At 36.9% G+C, this 19,939-nt stretch overlaps 1 protein-coding gene across 2 annotated transcripts in view; it reads right to left on the reverse strand.

The window, feature by feature from the left end:
- Positions 1-19,939, reverse strand: part of NRAP (nebulin related anchoring protein) — a 48,991-nt gene that overhangs the window by 17,495 nt on the left and 11,557 nt on the right. For both annotated transcript variants that reach the window (XM_084290301.1, XM_084290300.1), the window contains exons 11-26: positions 19,035-19,151; positions 17,190-17,294; positions 16,069-16,176; positions 15,260-15,364; positions 13,288-13,386; positions 12,687-12,791; positions 11,128-11,235; positions 10,100-10,201; positions 9,400-9,597; positions 9,067-9,171; positions 6,743-6,841; positions 4,997-5,101; positions 4,740-4,847; positions 3,792-4,103; positions 2,621-2,725; positions 397-495 (exon numbers count right to left, since the gene is read on the reverse strand). In XM_084290301.1, coding sequence (XP_084146427.1) covers positions 397-495; positions 2,621-2,725; positions 3,792-4,103; positions 4,740-4,847; positions 4,997-5,101; positions 6,743-6,841; positions 9,067-9,171; positions 9,400-9,597; positions 10,100-10,201; positions 11,128-11,235; positions 12,687-12,791; positions 13,288-13,386; positions 15,260-15,364; positions 16,069-16,176; positions 17,190-17,294; positions 19,035-19,151 — 1,980 coding nt within the window. The remainder of the gene's footprint in view (positions 1-396; positions 496-2,620; positions 2,726-3,791; positions 4,104-4,739; positions 4,848-4,996; positions 5,102-6,742; positions 6,842-9,066; positions 9,172-9,399; positions 9,598-10,099; positions 10,202-11,127; positions 11,236-12,686; positions 12,792-13,287; positions 13,387-15,259; positions 15,365-16,068; positions 16,177-17,189; positions 17,295-19,034; positions 19,152-19,939) is intronic.

Consider the following 19,939-nt stretch of genomic DNA (forward strand, 5'->3'; position numbering starts at 1 on the left):
ATTGAAATTTGAAAGATCTGTTTGAAAAGGAGAAAGAACCCCATATGTGTTCTTCCTCAATGAATCTCAAAAGGCCAACAGCCTCTAAAGGTCAAAGGTCAGTGTTAGTCTTGAATTTTACTTCTGGAAAAAAAAAAAAAAAAGATAAAAAGAAAAAAAAAGGACTGAAAGCCCTTTTTACGTTAAATTCCCATTCACTTCAGTGGGATTGCTATGACTTCCCATTCCAAGTTAGAAACATGCTCTTTGTGAGATGCACCACACCAAAAAACAGAAGTTTCATGGTTCCCAAGGATAATCTCAGAGAAAGAAAGAGAGAGAAAGCCAGTGCTTCAATCAGGTCGTTCAAAGAGGATACCACTCTTATAATCATAATGTATATACATTATAACTTACATCCACAGCCTGGTTATAACTAATTCTAGCCTGGATCATCTCAGGAGTGTCTTTAATACTGGTAAACTTCAAAGCGTATGGATGCTGACGGTACTTCTTCTGTTGAGCAGAAAAAAGATCAAAGCTGTGAATTTTGTGCTGCTCTTTCATGCTATTTGAAAGAGAAAAATCATAGGTTGCTGGAGATTAGAGTGAATTTGTGAACATAATTATTATTCCTCTTTCCTCATCTTTATGTCCTAGGTACTTTCAGATTAATATTTGTTTCGATTTAACAATAACCTTTTCCCAATTAATATTAAAGTATTTCTCTGCAAATATAAAGAAAATATTTCAAAATCAGGTTCTGCCTACTAAAATACTCCAGGACTTAGGATTTTAAAATCTTTTTCAGATGGCTTCAAATACAGTATGACTGATTGCATTTTTTATTTATAGTTCCTTTAAGCAAGAAATGATATACAATTGTGGTATGTTAATAATGACAGCAGTTAACCTTACTGTTTCAAGGCTTAGCTTTCCTCCTAACTTACAAATAGCAAAAACGTGCAGTCATTAACTTTGTGTCTATTTGTTACATATGTGATTCAGCTTGTTTGAAAGGATCCATAGAAGCTTATCAGAAAACTTGTTATATATATACATACATAATTAAAATGAAGACTGTTTGATGGGAAACTAGAAACAGGACCATATGGAAAAAGTGTCAAAATCTTCCCTTCCTGCATGAGTTGTCCTATACCCATCATAACTCTTATCTCTTGTCCAAATAGCACGTACTAAATTTTTCTGATGCCTGTGATGAACTCTCAAGTCAATAAACATATTCATGGCTCTTTTGGAAACTTTATATCTCAGTGTTCAAGTTTAAAGGCATATCATCCTCCTTCAGTTTGAGCTATGATCTGCAGAAGCTTCAGACAACATTTGGATTCTCTGGAGACTCCAAACAACTACGTAAGACACATTAAGTCTTTAAAGATATCACAAGCTTATAAGCAATGTTTTGGTTTCAGAGAGAAAACCCTCAACAATGAGCAATCTTACTGAGTTTAAATGAGGACAAGAGCAGGGACTCTTTGTTCTGTTCAGATGTAAAGACAAATATGAGTTGACCAGAACATCTCTACAAAAAATCTGAGAATAATACTGTTTTTAGCAGTAATACAAGTAATTCATGGTTTGTATGTAAAAAGGGAGGAGGCTCATAGCCATCTAAAATTTAGTACTTGCAAAAAAGATTGACATAAACAACCTATCAGGTCAAATTTCTACATGGCTAACTTGCCACTACTGTACATCAAAATGGTATACTTGTATAGGCTTACAGTTATTATCCCAGCTGGCATTGCCATACTACCTTTTATGAAGCTACCCTGCTTTATACCACCAGCTGAGGATCTAGTTTGTTGTGTCTAAGAAAAAAACCATCCTTCTTCATTGCAGATAACTAGTGTTAGGAATCAGGCAGATATGAAAGAATAACCACAACGCTACACCAGTGGTTATACTGTTATTCTCATTGAGCAAATGGACAGATGATTCCTGTATCACCAGTGGTTATCTAAAATAAAATCATGAAAATCGGTCTCCTAGTGCAGCAGATTTAGCCAATAGGACTCATTCTGAAATAACAGAGACAGAATATGATGAACCTTTTAACCATTTCCACCAGTGCCTCCTTTGAAGGCCTCATGGGACTGGCACAAATGTTTCTAGGGTTTGCCTCTCCTGTAAGTAGCACTGGCTACAGGGAGAAATAAGGATGAAAACTACTCAGACATATATATGTAGCTGCATACAGAGATATTTATGTGAATTTCAATAGCTAACGTGAGTATATCCGAGAAAGGAGCAAGAAGGAATGTGTATCTGTTACAAAAGAAGGTTCTTGGTCCAATGACTGCATCTTTTCATCATCTCTCCTGTTTTGCTTCATTAAAAAGGTAGGCTAGTGGGTAGCAATTGAGCACTGTTTGATTGCCATTATTATTCATAATATCATTTGTCACCTACTTTGTTTTTGCAAAGGCTATATGGACTCCTACTGGTGTGTGTTTGGTATCTGGTTTCCCTCTAATTACCAGTTCTATCCCTGGTTTTGAGGGCTTTCATGTGGTATGCCTTTTTCTTTCCCCTTTGAGTGGAAATTATTTTAATTTTATACAGACATTTTGCACACATTATGCAGCAAATTCTGTTGCATGCTGTCATGAAATCTCACCTCACTAATGAGTTCTCCTGCCTTCTTAGCCTGCTCCACATTTAATGACCCAGTGGCTATCCATCCAGCTCCTTTCATCCAGTTCAAATCTGCTCTGTATCGGTTCTGACAAAGAAAAAAAATCATCCTATTGTTGGTGTTCATACACTTAAAATGGCATTAAAGGATTCAGAAATCTCAGGAACAACAGCCAAGTCAAATTAGTTCCTGCTTGTGTTTTATTTGCTATTGAGCAGTTGCAAGGAAAGCAAAATAAATTACGGAATGAGATAGCAGTATCAGGACTCACCAGTCATTGTGCAATGTACTTTTCAAGGCAATTTGTAGAAGTGGCCTATACCTTACTGTCACTTGTAATTTTTACTCTAGTTTAGCAAAAACATTCAGTCTCACTGTAGATAGCATCTGATGTGCACTGTTTAGAAGATTATTAATGATTTGCAATGATATGAAAATGGCAACTAGCATTTCCTAACCCCCAACATTTTGCTGTACTGGAGGGAAAGCATTTTGTTGTTTGTTTGTTTGTTTTCCATGTGTCTTTAAAGAGCAAGGGTACAGATGTGCTTCTGTTTCCTCACAAAATCTCTCCTGCCAACAGCCTACTAAATTCCAAAAGCTTATACAAGCTCAACAGCTGGGTTTCTCAAAGCAGCCAGAAGCATTTCAGCACCTGCACCTCAACAAGACCTGTACATATATCCATCTTAGTTTCCTTTAGAAGTTCTGAGTTAAAACCTCCGGATGGCAGACTGACTTAGATTAACATACACTGTCAGACAGTGTATCTGATGGTTACAGCTGAGCACATGGGCTCCACATGGACTTTTATCAGCATTTTATATAAGTTATTTAACCTTCCTATACATTAGGTAAAATAAATAAATGTACATCATATGTGATTAATAAGGTTTTATTAATGTAGGCTTTGAAGAAGCTATGATCATAAATAGGATCATAACTCCTCTCAAAAACACTGAACACCTTAAATATGTCTCTTGAGCAAAGGAGTGGTTGTTAATTGCTCTTAATATTAGCCACTTAATGGTTGAAAAATTAAGTGCATAAATATGTCATGCCATTAAAAAGCATAAACATCCAAAGAAACTCAGCCCTAAGTATCTGAAGTGGTTGCATGAAAGTGTTGAAATACAAGAAGTTCTGGACTTACATCACTTTGCAATCCATAGGCCCACTTGGCCCATGCCACTTTCATGTCAGTAGGCAATGCAGTGTAGTGATGGAGGGCTGTCTTATATCCTTTGTCTGTAGCCAAATTCTGAGCCTTTTTGGCATGGACAAGGTTAACCATATCCATAGAGACGTGGAACTTATTCTTTGTGTCCTCAAATGCCCTCTTGTACTCCAGATCACTCTGCAACTTTGACATTTGAAGGGAATGAGCCATTTTTGAATCTTCCTCTGCAGCTTTTACTCCAATCAGCTTACCCTTCATCTTCTCATAATCTTCCTTATATTTAATCTGTGAAGAAGAAAACAGACCATGAGTAAATGATCTAGGTTGCGAAACTGACACCTTTGCTAGTAGTAAAACAATGGTGTATCAGTGTTGTGGCATCCTGGGTCCCCAATATAAGGAGTCCATTTGCAAAAATAGAACTGGAACACCTTAGAAATTTGTAATTGTCTACCAAGAATAAACCCTATCTCAATAGTTATATGCTCTCAAAAAGCTCTAAGAAATCTTTTCTTTTTGGTTATCTTTGGAAAAAAAAAAAAAACAAACAACCACCAATATTCTTTAAACATTGATGTCCAAAGGATCTTTCAGGAATTTTCTGGCCACCCATAGATGCATTAAGTTACTATGTTGCATATGAGAACCCCACTTTGAGTTCTAAAATTCACCCTCTAGTCAAAATGAAAATAGGAAAATATAGTCAGCGTGTAGGGAATAATTTTGAATTGCTCAGAGCAAGCTTTCTGAATTATTATGGAATACCATTCACCCAGACGACCCCTCCATTGCTCTTTAGCATGAATCAAGGAGGGTGGCTCAGGGCACTGAGACAGATGTGACACATCCCTAACACTCTGGTAGCAGCCTGGACTGTCAGCTGTCCTATGGATAAAGAACCCTGATGGAGTCCATACTCACATCACTTGCCAGATCCCTCTTTGCTTTAGCTGTCAAGAATGACAAAGCATCCAGACGAAGCACAAATCCTTTTTTCTTCTGCTTCTCCCAGCTACTTCTGTACAGTTTCTGAAGAGATGACAATAACACCATGTTTTTATTGCTATCAATCTATTCTATTTGGTTTATAGTCAGAGTGGAAGTTGCAAAGTAATATCAGACTATCATATGCTCCATGATGATTGACTATATGTGTAAGGATCTGATCTTGATCATACCTCACTGATATTGGCAGCATTTGCTTTGGCGAGGATGAAGAAAGGATCATCTTTTGTAATGGTGTACTGATGAAGAAACTGCTCTTTTCCTGACCTGTAGGCAACCTGTCCACAGAAAGCAAGTGTGATTAACAACGGCCCGTGTTTAATTTTGAAGAAATACTGACTGAAACACTCCAAATATTCAAGGATTTGTTAGGGTTAATTTATTTGGTTAGTCTTCAACTTCATGACTTTTTTTTTTTTTTTTTTTTTTTTTTTTTTTTGTCAAATCTGAATTTAAAAGCTAACCCACAGAGCCAAGTTGACCTAATTACTTATGGTTAAGTTTCAGGGAAGCAGCGGAACAACATGCATATCAGTATACTTCAATTCTTCTTCCTAAAGTTAGTTACTTAACTGGCATAAAGCCGACATTAATTCACAGCCCATACAAAATGTCTGCAAGAATATATTTCATCCAGTATTAAACTGCAGCTACTTCTTAGGTGGAATGAAAGAGTTTAATAGGACATAAAAATAGTGAATTTTAGATACAAAATGATGAACACTAAGCAGTTCAATCTGCAGAGAAAAAGTGTGACCTAAATATAATTGCTGACATAATACTCCAGCATTTAAATGAAAATATAAAGGTCTTTTTATGATCCAAGTAGCAAACATTCTCTATTTTATATCCCAGAGCAACTTCAACAGAGAAGTTGGCTACTCTGTTTCAGAACCCCATAAAGCTGTTGGCAGAGCTATTGAAAAGCTATGAAAAGATGTACCATTTCAGGAAATGTTATATTTCTTATATCTCACAGGAAAAAAAAAATAAATAAATAAAAAATAAGGTTGTCCTAGTATAAAGCCCTAAATTCAGCATTACTATTTCACCTTCAACACATATTCAGAAAGGTAGCATTATCCAGTACATAGAAGATAAATAATAGCAGTCAGGAGACCAGCACTCTCCTCTGATTCACACTGGTGATATCTTTGAGACACACAGCCCTTATCCAAGTAAGTACCGGGTTTTTCTTGATGCAAAGGAACAAAAAAAGGAAACAAGGTTGTTGCCAGAGAAAAAAAAAATACATCATGAGGCAATAATGCAATAATGCTTTGTTTATGTAACACCTGTATTTTCAGTTCTGACTGTAGATGGAGCCGACTGTATCTTCAGTTCAAGGAAGAGCATATTAAAATGCAACAGAACGTGGGATGGATGTACCTCAGTCTCTATGCTGATGTCTACTTAGTTTTGAAGCACTGCCTAAGGATCAGCTGGGAATACTTCTGCCTTTTACTTCCTCATGGATAGCCAATTTCTGTGCAGATGACATTAATGACCCAGGAATATTCAGGCGACCACTCATGAACACATTTCAGCCATACTTGAATCCTGCCTGCACCACCCACAAGTTTGTTGCCAAAGCTGTCTTGTAGAAGTATCCCCTCTCTTCCTCTGGCCACTGACAAAATTTATGAGAAGCCTGACTTGCAAATTTCTGTTCCCATTGTTTTTTGGGGGACTATTGTTGTTCTAGTTCAGAGAATTTAGTGAGAGAATTCATTAAATCAACAAATAAAACACTTAGAAATAAATCTCGAGAACTTTCACAGATTGAAAGCTTTCATGACAAGGTCTTCTTCCTCTCCTCTCCCCACCCTCAGTGTATATATCTCAGTGTATATATATATAGGAATGACCACATTAGGAGAAAACTACTTGCAAAGAAAAGATTTCAGTCAAGGACTTACATCACTTTGCAGTTCCTGGCTTTTCTTGGCATGTTTGATCTGAGAACTGTCCGCCACACTGGTGAACTTCAGTGCATCAACCTTCTGTCTGTATTTTTTCTAGATCAAATTAAAGCAGGTTACACAAAAGTTGCTGTAACATTTACCTTCCCACAAAATTCAGTGTTTTCAAAAAGCATATGACCGAGAGAACCAGAAGTCTGCTATCAATTCCCAAGGCATTTTTAGCATAAGTATCATCAAAAAAAGCTTCCAAAAATATATTCTTTTAGCATCTCCTGCTAAGAAGACCACAGTGGCAAGGAGGTTAGTGTGAGAGCATGCCAAATGCACTGCTGCTGACACTACAAGCATAGATAATCTTTGGTGGCAGAGATATTCGCCACATATCTTACAAGATCTTGGCTGCAATCAGACTAAAAAGTGCTCTTCACAAACTGGCTGTCTGAAGTCAGGGCCCATGAGAGCCTGTGAGCTACGCAGTCAATATTATTATCTTATTTTCTTACATGAGACTTCTCAAACATAGGCATGTGGTGTTCAAATCACAGAACATATGAGCTATTTTGCAGTTATCAAGACATTTGTAATTTATTATTTAAATTAGAATGGGAAATTTCAGTGTCTTGAAATTAATTGTAATTCAAAATCTTCCCCACCATCAGCTGAGAGCCCACCATGATAGCCCACCACAAGGCTCTGGTCTTGGAAATGGAAAGAAACATCCTGCTCCATTCATCCTCTGGTAGCAGAACTTAAATTAAATCTACTTGTATAGACAAATTTGCCTACAGACTAATATTTCTAGCTTGTTAAATAAGACTTCCCTTACTTCTATCCCATTTTATTTTATTTTATATCTGAAACACACTAAAGAAAGAGGAAAACCTCCGTTAACTTCATCAGACCTTGGATCGGGCCTGTTTTTATCCATGCCTCTGCTCAAGTCTTCTGCATCACTCATTTCAGAGCAAGCTAAGCACTTCTATCCATCTTCAAGACAGTGCATGGAAATTCAGCACGTCATTTCAAGACCACAGAATAAGAGGGGAGACCAGGCAAACACTTTGGCATACTTTAGTCAAATTCCTATACTAACAATTCCACAACGAGGTGGGGCTTCTACCTAGGGGAGGTTTAATTGCATTTTTTCATTATCTGGCGTTTCAGGAGAGAAATCCTTCTGTTTGAACTGATGGGTGAACAGATCAGTTTATACTGTGACTTTTCTAGGGGAACACAAAACAGAAGTTAAAAAAGCATGCAGAACTTCAAAGAGGTGTTCATCACTTTGTTTTAGGAACCTGGAAGGGAGGGAGGCAGATTAAAACTAGCATGTTTTGTCACGTATCATGGAACACAATGTAGTGACATTCTGCAAAGAAATGACAAAATGCCAGGTAAGAGATCTCTAAAAAATATCCACCAGTCTCCAGTTTAAATGACTGCCAGCCATCTCTTGGCCTTACACAGCACTGAAATGAAAAAGCAGATCATTATGGATTAAGTATTTGTGGAAGTGATTATTACTACAGCACACCACAGCAGCAGATGTCAGTCTATCTCTAGCAAGACACTGGATTTGAGAGTTGCTGCTCTTCTTTTGTTTCTAAGATGTATTTTTTTTACCTTTACAGTAGCAGTGAGAGGATGTCAGAGACCCAAGGTATCAGAGAGTGTGATCTCCAGTAACTAACTGGCTTCCGTTCCTACCTCCAGCACAAAGTGGGATTTTAACCTTCTTGTCAAACTTCCCCTAATTTATTCGTCCTTCTATCCTCTAGTTTCCCCAGCACTAGTGAAACAACTCAACCATAGCTAAGCAGCTGAGGAAGTGAACTTCCATAAGGTTAATGGCAGTGTAGAACCATGAATTAGTCAAGGGAAAGTGATGAAAAGTAGCAAAAGTTGAAACTGCCGGCAAAATCACAGCCCCTATTTGCTGAAGAGCAAGAAAATTTTCAAACACAGCTGTCAAATATCTAATTTTTCAGCACTGTTCCTTAGAATTCTACATACTACATGTAGCACATCATGTAGGAAATTGTGATTCCCTTCCATGCTACTCTGCAAAATGGGTACACGAATGAAAATAGATGAAAGCACAATTATGGAGACTTTTGTTTCACAATCTTGACAGAAATCAATAATCATATAATGGGAAAATTGTTTTTTAACCTTGATTCCAGGATCTCCTAAACTGTAGAATATCTAAATTATCTTCTTTTGAAATAGGAGTTCCTTATCTATTCCACATGATGCAGTGGAATAAGCATACATAGGCCTCTAAACAAACAACAGACAAGGCTGAGCATTCTGCTTACCTCACTGACCAAATCTCCTACATTTTTGGCATGTTGTATATTAAGACTTCCTTCTGTGATACACCCAACTCCTTTCATCCACATCAAGTCTGACCTATATTGAAGCTGTTGAGGGAAAAGGACATTTATTAGCATGGGGGACACAGGTACAATGTTTGCATGTGAACATGTGCACACTTGCCAGTTTCAAAAAACATTTTGAAGACATTTTAAAAAGTCATAGTGCAAATCAAGGAGTGTCCACGTGAAATAAGAATGTCAAATTCTGAAAAAAAAAAGTTTATAAACATCCATATTGCTTGTAATACATAAGCAGAGTACGTATCAACTTACATCACTCTGGAGTCCATAGGCCTTCTTGGCCCATTTTGTTTTCATATCTTCTGGAACCACTGTGTATTCATGGAGTCTCTTCCTGTAATCCAAGTCACTAGCAAGTGCCTGGGCCTTTTTAGCATGCCTCAGGTTTACCATATCCATAGGCAGATGGAAATGGGTCTTACTCTCCTCAAAATCTTTTTTGTAGGCAATCTAGAAACAGAAGGAATGAAAATAAGTTGTCTGTATCACTGCATTGAAAACCCAAGCCTATCTTAAATGCCCAGTCTTGTTTGCTTTCAGATTAGGGGGAAAAAAAAGTTAAAATCAGGTCCTATGAGGAATCCATAAAACAGCTGGCAGAATTAATTTTGCAGTCTCTAGAGACACACTCTCTATTACAGTACATCTTACTTTACGCTATATTTTTATCAGCTTGAAAGTTCTGTGTAGAAGTGGTTATACTGAGGTTTTAATAGGATGATGTTATTTTCCTGCTCTGAAATTAGGACATCATCAACGCAAAACTCCCGAGGGGAACAAAAATATTGTGCAATCATTGTAGATTAACAGACTGAGGAATAAAAACAGTTTCTGTCAAAGGCTTCCATTTCTTATAGTTAAACATCAGTAGCAGTGGTAGGTCAGGTATTGGTTGATGAAAGATTCATAATTAAGAAAAACACCTTTTGAGTAAGGGAAATAAATAATTTACCTCACTACTCATCTTGGCCACCTGCAGAGAGTGCAAAAGTCTTGAATCTTTGGTTCCAATTGCTTTTCCTTTTGTCTTTTCATATTCTTCTTTATACTTTATCTGTGAAAAAAAAAAATAGTTTAAGTCAAAGAACATTTTTCACTTACCCCAGAGATCAGCAATATGTTTTTCACTGACAATTTGGGTGGTCAAAATTTAGAAGAGTTTAGTCTGATTTGCATCTTGTCACTTCACATTTCCCAGACTTTCTCAGAAATTCCCAAAAGCACAAGATTGGTATTACTTATGTTGTCTTTAACCTTATTCTTTAAGGCTTACTCCTCTGAGATATATATGCTTACAGACTAAGTCTTCTGAATAGCTAAATTATCTGGTTCTTCAACCAAATTGTAAAATAAATAAATAAATAAATAAATAAATCATATAAAAATCAAGCAAGAAATCCAAGACTTGATTTTCTTAATGAGGTGGGAGAGCAGCTGAGTGAGAAAAAAAACTCTTGTATTCTATCCCATTCTTAAGAGATTTCTGAATCATCTTCATTGCTGAACACTTTCCAACTACAGGCAAAGTTTCTTCTTTTTCTACCTCTCCAGAGGTTAAGAATTGTGAGATAAGTCGTTTAAAAACAGTTAGTTTGGATATATGTATTTTTACTATGCATGTGTTTGTGTTAAAGAAACTGACTAAAGAAACATGCAGTCCCTTTGCAGTGGACAATAACAGCAATTTTGAAGCTAAAAATAATTCAAAACACTGAATTTTACTATGGGAGGATTGAGCCATTGTCTTTCTGCAAACCTTGCTTCCATCCACACACGTATTAAAAAAAAATAATAATTTCAGAGTGATTTTTCATAGCAGTCTGAGAAAGTTTCCAGCTGTTCATCTGCCTTTAAGAAAGATGAATGCATGACAGACGAATGCAGGGCTTAAACATCCAGATGAAGTGAGCTAAGCTTTATTTCCCTGTGCTACAGCAACTTATGTAAAGAATAATTCCTAGGTAATTAAATGTAACCTACATCACTGGCAAGATCCCTTGAAGCTTTTGCAGCAAGTAAAGGCAGAGAATCAAGTTTCATTTCAAAGCCCTGGCCCTTACTCTTCTCCCAGCCTTCTTTGTACTTAACCTGAGAAAGGAAAGACAGCAACATGTTACTAACACACAAACACACAAGATCTTCAAACAAGCATGAGAATGATTAAGAGCAAAACACAAGTATAAATACTCTCTGCCCACAAACTAGAACATTATTAAATCACTGTTTGTTATCATTTTCTGTTAATTAATTGGCTAGGATTGAATCAAGAGCTTTATTCTTGCAGTTTAGAGTCATTTTAAATCCCATAACTTGCACCAGGTTTGCATGCATAGCTCTTTTTTTCTTGGCATGGAGGAGGGAAAGGTTTCCAAAAGTGTCTGTGGTTTTGTCTAAATATGCAAATACTGTAGATTAATAGCAGCTGATCTCTAGGGAAGAACAGCTGGTGCTGTTCACACTACAGGTTTCAGACATCACACTACACGTTTCAGGATTTTTCTTCCCCCATCATACTGCCAAACTAGAGCTAGTGATGTGAAAATCATGTTCAGCTTCTGAAAATTAATGGAACCTAAAGCACTAGTTGTTTAAAATCTTTTTCAAGGTTCCACTTTAAATTCCATTAGATCAGGACCATGTATGCTTGCATGCATACACCTACATCCATGAACCCCCGATTTCTGGATGTAGCTGTTTGTTTGGTTGTTGTTTTTTTTGTTTGTTTGTTTGTTTTTCACATTTTAGATCATATCTAATGCTGAGCATCCATCCCAACACATTATAGACACAAAGAGTGTTTCTCCACAGCAAAAATGCAACTCAAATATAACTTAGGTGTAGAATAAAATATACGAATATGGCATGAAAAACTTGCAGCAATGCCAACTCAAAACACAAAAAATTATTAAGCTGGCTCAAAGTCACAGCAGTAATATATTTGGAAGTTTTTGTTGTTGTTGTTTTATTTTTTTTCTTTCTGTTTTTGTATTTGGTCATCTATTGGGCTTTTTCCCCCACAAAATTATCTACAATGCAGGTCTGATAATTACTTAACAATTTAAATAGAGGTTAAGACCTTCCTGTAAACTTTTTATTTTAACATCCAGGTAACTAAGTAAATCTCTATATATTGTAGTGAATTAAGAATGGTAGCAACAGTGGGCTTGACTGAAGTTCAATGAAGTCACCGTGACTCATTGCACGGACTTCATTTCCATTGTAAAAACTTCCTTTGAGTTATTAGAACTGAAATAAATATCGTTTTTTTTCATATGAATACCACCACAGAAGCAGCTAATTTTGTGAAGTGATCACTGATTTATTAAACAAATTCAAATCATTGGAAAAAAAAAAAGTCTGTCAGTTTCAATGTACTTGAAGTTGCATCCCTCTCTCTTCTGGTTCCTATATCTCATGCTGTTTAGTAAAGATAGACTGTAAATGCTAAATGTTTCCAGAAACAGTGTCATCATCTTTACATTCGTTTCTCCCTTTTAATGACATCATGAATACAAGTATTTCCACATCATTTGACTTACCTCACTGTATAACTCAGCATTGGCTTTCGCCTTGACTAGCTGAGGTACATCCTGAGGTAGAGTGTAATTTGTTTTTGTCTTCTCATACTGGGCTCGGTAGTTCAACTGTCATAAATTGAAAAAATCAAAACCAAACTCAGTTATTTTCAACTTACTAAATGATATACCTGTTACTCTGACTGACTACTGTTGAATTTTAGGTTATTGGTGCCATAGGATAGCGAAAGTTATGGCTGACAAATATATTGGGAATGAAAAGCAGATTATGACTTTCATCTGGGTACTAGGAATTAGAATAGTTATTCTATAAATAGAATCATTATTGTTTATAAGCAGCAAATATCTGATTTAAAAAATGCACATAAGATAAATCCCTAACAAAGCACACTAATACAATTGTTAAAAATGGAAGACAATACTGTATTTACTGGTATTGTTTGCTACATTTTTTGAAGTAATTTCATTCATTTTGTATTCTTGTTTTATTTGTAAATCTGCTGGTTGTCTGTCAAAAATAAAACACTTAAGTGCTACAAACACTGTGAAATAAAGTTATCTTATAATTCTAATAAAAAACTTGGCCAACGTTGACAGAACTTACATCACTGAGCTGCTGCGCATTTATTTTGGCTTGAGCAATTTGCGGAGTACTGGCAACAGAGCTGTACTTCAGCTTGTCTATGCTTTGCCTGTAGTTTACCTAAATTAAAATAAATAAATAAAATTAATAAAGGAAGAAGTGTTCAGACTGGAAAATGAGAGATTAAGTAGACAAAATTTTGTTAGCTAGTTTTCATAACTTAAACCATAATAAGTTGAGACGGGGACAAATGTCAGGATCTCTTGGATGAGATCTGTACTTCAGGATCTGAAAACTTCACAATTTTTATTCCACTTTGAAAATGAACTTAACTTATAAGCCCTTTCCCTCAGAACCACAAATTCATAAAAAAGGTGCAGTTTCAGCTGGTTTCTCAAAGCATTTCTATAAAACTGACATCTCTAACCCTCATTCAGACTATTTTTATCTTTATCAGACTATCCTAATTGACAGTTATAATTTTCCTTTATAAAGAGGTCTGTCCAGTGCAACTCTGTACAGAGCAAATGAACTCTCTTATGCATTGTATTTAATTATTAGATTAAAACTCAGTAATCACAGAAGTTCCATATGTGGTAAGAGTTTTGTAGATTGGAGCCCACAAAATTCCTAACACATTAACATGGTAGCAGCAATAATAGGCTCTAAAAAGAAACATATTGAAGCCCCAAATTATGGAAGATAACACATCATGGAGAAGCTTTCTTTCAAACCTGTTGCTGCTTAAGGCTTTAGTGCTTCACGAAACCATTCTATAGAATCATGGAATCATAAAATCATTGAACGGTTTGGGTTGGAAGGGACCTTAAAGAACATCCAATTCCAGCCCCCTGCCATGTGCACCTCCCACCTGACCAGGCTGCTCAAAGCCCCATCAGCTTGGCCTTGTACATTTCCAGGGATGGGGTGTCCAAAACTTCTCTGGGCAAATTTGAAACAGTTCCAGGGCTTCTCTGCTTATTGACAACTAACATGCTTACTTTGAAGTCTTTAAGAATACAACTCTCTCACACACTAAGTAATCAAACAATGAACTCTAATTTTTTAAAACATTTTCAAAGAGAAAGCTGGAATTATTGCTCAAGAGGCAATTTCACATCTTATATTTGAAGTTTATCAAATACTTCCTCAAATATGTCAGGGCTCTTAATTCTATGTCTTCGTGCTATCATCCTTTTCTTGGAAGAAATATTGAGGCCCAGATACATCTCATATAATGTTGATGGCATCTGTAAGGCATCTTGCCCTTGGTTTCTTGTGTTTTCAATGGTTATTTATGCCTTAACCAGTCTGAAATGCCCTGTAGAGGTGTTGCTCTCTTCCTGACAATTTTCATGAGTAATGCCTGGTGACTGTGGTCCTAAGACACAGGTTAGGTTCCTAATGCTGTATAAAATAAATCAAGACTTTACTGCTTGTGGGGTGAAAGTATGGTATCCTCTAAAGTCTGATCTCCTCCACTTATCTGCAGAGCCACAGAAGTACACAAATTTCTTGACATTGTTCCACCAGAATCTCAAACCCAAGCACAGTGTGTACCTCTCTCAGAGGCATAATGAAGGTTATGTGGCCAGTTAGTTCCCCTTCAGAGACAAACACCTGTCTTGGGGAAATTCACAAAAAGGGGAGAAGTCTAGTTAAGTCTCCCCACCCTTTCAGTGTTTGATGCTGCTGTTGACGCTGTCCAGGATGGTGAGAAGTTAACAGACTAGGGATGGGGAGCACTAATTCATTTTACCCTACTGTGCTCAACTGATTCCAATGGCAGGAGGTGGCAGCACTTTCTATTCCTCCAAGTCCTATTAACCCCTTGCACTTTTTGCTTTAACTTTTTTTTTTTTTTTTTTTAGCACTGGCTGTTTACTTCCATGATTAAATCATCATTTGACACATGCAATCCATCACAATCTCTCCTACAGAGAGATGATGAGCCATGGAAGGCATGGAAAAAGAAAAACATAAAATTATTTACATCTTTCAAAGGGACCAACTTCCTTGTTGTCTGATATGAAGGAGTGAGAGTAGCTGGGTAATTGTAGTCAACGCCGTCATGTTTGTAATCAGATTTATAGGCTATCTGAAACACAGGGAGAACAAAAAAAAAATCATTCTTTTTTTTTTTTAGGCTGTCATTTGTTTGAATAATTATCAGTCAAGAGGAAAGGAGAAACAATAATATTAATATTAAATGCAAGAAACAAAGTAATTTCAATGTCGTGAGTGACAAAGAAAATGAAATTATTTGCATAGTTTAACCACTAATTGATTCTTTTTCAGCTCCTCAATTAATCCAGTGCCAACAGTGGGAGCATTAACTTAACTTCCACCTATGACACATCTCTTTTATCTTTCTACTTAGTTCTCAAGCTTCTTACAGATTTGTAAATAATGTACTTGAAGGAATAGTATGTAATGAAATAGCTTCTTGACTAACCCAGTAAATTAAATTGGAATCCAGAAATCTTCATTAAAGACTGCTTTTTTTTCCACCAAAGGTCTGACCCTGAGGGAGGGTAGCAAGCAACCTTCAGCATCCTACTGATGTCAAAGAAAACTGAAGGAGCTCAGTATGTTGCCAGATCACTGAATTTGCTTATTTTAGCCTCTCCCACACAGTGAGGTACAAATCAGTGTAAAAGGGTTTCCAGAATTTCCTCTCTTCCCAACATATCTAGGCTTCAGATCCTCAGTACAATATGATCTAAAGTTTCCTGTCAGTTTAATTATGAAAAAAATACTAATAAAGTAACAACTCTACAAGTATGATTAAAAAAGACTTACGTTGCTTGCCAAGTTGCCAACTTTCATGGCATGTAACATTCGCTTGTCCATACCAATACCTATATAATGACCTTTCACTTGGTTCTGGTAGGTTTCTCTGTATTTAAGCTGTACACACACACACACACACACACACACACAAAAAAAAAAAAAAAAAAAAGCATAAATACTCAAAAATAAATTATTACAGCTGTAGTATACTAGTGTTGAACTACTACAAAAACCCACAAGTTCACAAACAACATCAGTACTTTAAAAAAATAAAGCTTAGAACACTGTGAATTTCCTAATTTAAAAGATGTTATTCATATATTCTTCAGACCACCTTGATGACACATAAAGAGGATATTTTAACGCTCCATTGCTGCATGTTATTTCATCAGAAATAGAATGAAGTTGCAAGGAAGCATGACTTGCACATTAACAAATGAATCATCTACCAAAAGTGGTCTGTTTGGGTGCAGCTTTCACCAAGTCCAAAGCTGGGAATTCAACAACATAAATTAACTACCTTACCATCTCATCTGTATGACATAAGATTTACTTCCCCAGGATTTCAGACAATAGGAGCAAGCAGTTTATAGCAAAGTTATATTTCAGTATAATGAGATACAAGCAGTATCACTATTGATATTGATTACTTTCACACATGAAACGTGTTCCTCTCTGACGTTAACTCTGGTAAAATAACTCCTGCCTACCTTTCCTGTCAAGAAATGGAAAACAAAAAACTCAACATGAGCCAGCAATGTGTGCTTGGAGCCTGGAAAATATCCTGGGCTGCATTAAAAGGACGCCTGGCCAGCAGACTGAGGGGGTGATTCTCCCCCTCTACTCTGCTCTTGTGAGCCTGGAGTGCTGCATTCACCTCTGGGGCTCCCAGTGCAAGCAGGACATGGATCTGTTAGATCAGGTCCAGGGGAGAGCCATGAAGATGATCAGAGGGAACACCTCCCCATTGAAGAGAGGCTGAGGAAGCTGGGGTTATTTAGCCTAAGAGACAAATCAGCTATAATCATTCCTAGAGCACACTTTTCTGAAACACGTACATAGATGACTTACAATTCTAGCAGCTACCAGGGTAAGCTTTAAACAGACCACAGGAGGCACTGAAAACTTACATCACTGGTGTATTTTGAGATCTTGCTCACGTTCTTGAATTGGGGAGTATCACAGTAGTTAATGCTGTAGCCACTGTTGTTTCCAAGACCCTTCTTATACTCCACCTTGGTGACAAAAACACACAACTTAACATGTTAACTTGCTCTATCAAGTTCCTCCACACCCTTTATTAGCCAGGCCCACTGTTCAGACATTTTGATACGTCTCTTATCAGATGACATACAATGAAAATTATTCTGAAGATGAATTTCATGTAACTCAGCTCTCATTCTATAGGCAAAAGAAATGCAAACACTTTTATTCACTTGAACCTCAGCAAAGCGTATGAGACTGTGCCATGTGGAAAAACATCAGCAAAAACAGGTATCTGATGGGATTTTAAGACGGGTGTGAACCAAATGAAAGCAGAAAAAAAACAGTGTGTGGTTTTCAACAGGAAGGACTGAACAAGAGGAAATTTACTAGCACAATTCTTCAGTGATTTTAAAGATAACTGGATTAATATTTTCATTAAGTTCATTTGCTCCAAAGTAGGGATGTTCAGCAGCATATTAAAAAGACTTAAAAACTGGAGCAATAGAAATGGGACTAAATTCAGCAGTGCAGTGGTTAACATACATATGGACTAGCCACAGAAAAAAAAATCAACTATAAGAACTCATCACCTGGAAAGTCTGAGAATGAGAAAACTGTTCATATGTAGGCTGATCACAGGAAAATGGCAAGATGCCAAAGTAATTCAGCCATTAAAAAGCCCAAGGCAGGAGCAAGGAGAGATTTTTCAGCAGGCACTGGGAAGTGCGTGTGCTATGTACCATGTTCCAGCAAGACCTCATCAGGAACTTACGTACTCTTACAGTCATTCCTGTTTAAGGAACGTGCACTCAGCCTGTAACAGCTGCAGTGAAAGACTATGAGAGAAGAATTTGTTGTGCTTAGTCTGGGAAGAGGAAGGCAGAAAGAAAATATCTGTCTGTAAACATCTCAGCAAGGTAATCATGCAGGGGGACGAACTTTTTGAACTAAAGAGCAATGTTGGCACAAAACACAACAGTAATAAAACGGACAGGAATAGAAAGGCAGGCTAGAAATTAAAAGAAGAGGATTATACAATACTGTGCCAAAACAGCAGAAGTCAGGAATCACTGGCCCAGGAGGCCCCTTCCAGTTCTACTTCCAGGGGTTTTTCATTATTGAAGGTTTTATTCTTTGACATCTCAAGAGTATAAGTTTTTAAACTGCCATGGGGAAGCTCTAGAAACTCACATTTATTAATAGCTTTATAGCTGATATGACAATATAAATAAATTAACAATTCAGGATCTACTGAGAGTTCCCTAGCAATCTTCCTTTGCCAAGTAGAAGAAGAATGTATTATGAGTAAGTCAGTCTTTTACATCATGGAAGAAAACAGAAATCTTCATTAACAGAAGGGTACAAATTTTGGCTCTGTTGGTATTATTTTTTAATTATCATTAGAACCTTCTTTGAAACACTGTAATATATACTGCCAAGTCATCCTTAAGCATTTATGTCTATAACCTCACAGCACATTAAGAGCACTGTCCAGAGTTTTCTTAGATTTCTATTCTCCACATGACCAGAATTAGAAGTGATCTCCTGGTATAATTCACCATCATGGGCAGGGCCAGATAATAGCACTTGGAGATCTGTTCTTGCACCTTATTCTGCAGCTACTGTGCTAAACACAGACCATTTTTGTTAAATAAGAGGCAATAAAACCAGCAGCTTTTTACACTTGTAGTCCTTATCCATCAGACACAAGTGTTTGTATGCTGTGAGCTATGTCTCACACCAGTTCATAGATCAATTCAACTCCTTACCTCACTGACAAGCTTGTTAGCACTTTGGGCTTGTTTAAGGACTAGGTTGTCTTCAGCTGTTAGAGAGTGGAAGTGTGCTGCACCTTTCATCTTGGAAAGATCTTTCTTGTATTTTATCTGAAAAAAAGTAAGAAAAATTATAAAATAGATGTCTACATTTTCACCATTGCTATTTAGACAGACTTTATTAGCTGGGATAACACTTGTCTTATTTCTACTCTGATAATAAAATAGAATTTATGAAGTTACGAAAATTAACACAGCGTATCTGGGTATCTTCATAGGGGATCTGGTCACAGAAGGTATCAGGGTTTTTATATTCTCTCAATCATAAACTCAAGTAACATTCATTCACTTTAGTTTACTGCCAGTGTCTGGTCCACCCCAGTGCAAGCTGAAAGACTCAACTGCCAGTTAACTCCTCAAAAAACAGATTGAGCCCATCAGCTCAGATAGACCCAGAGGGGACAGGTGTCCACACTACAAAGTTTGTCACTAACAGGAACTTTTCACATCAGCCACAGGGTAGTGACCTCATTTTTGTCACTGCTACAAATAGCCTCCTTAAGCAGGACTGAAGCTCTTTAATCAATGGGCTGCATGGCAAGAATCACACATCACCACCTTTTTTGCCAACTCTTCAGCTTACCACTACCCAAAACTAAAAATCACCAGCCTAGAAATCAGCTCAGTCTTATGAGGTGACAATGTCACACTCTACAGTTTCTTTCCCTCCATATGACTTGCTTTGCGCTAGAGGCATGATACACATCAAAATATCAAAACCAGTTCAGCTCATTCATCCCCCATTTATTCACTACTGGGAATACCACAGTAGTCCAGAGGATGATTAAGGCAGTTGAAGGTTTCATTAATAATACAGGTGCAGATTTGCCAGGAGGGTT

This window comes from Netta rufina (assembly GCF_964035555.1).
Source record: "Netta rufina genome assembly, chromosome: 7".
Classification (NCBI taxonomy): domain Eukaryota; kingdom Metazoa; phylum Chordata; class Aves; order Anseriformes; family Anatidae; genus Netta; species Netta rufina.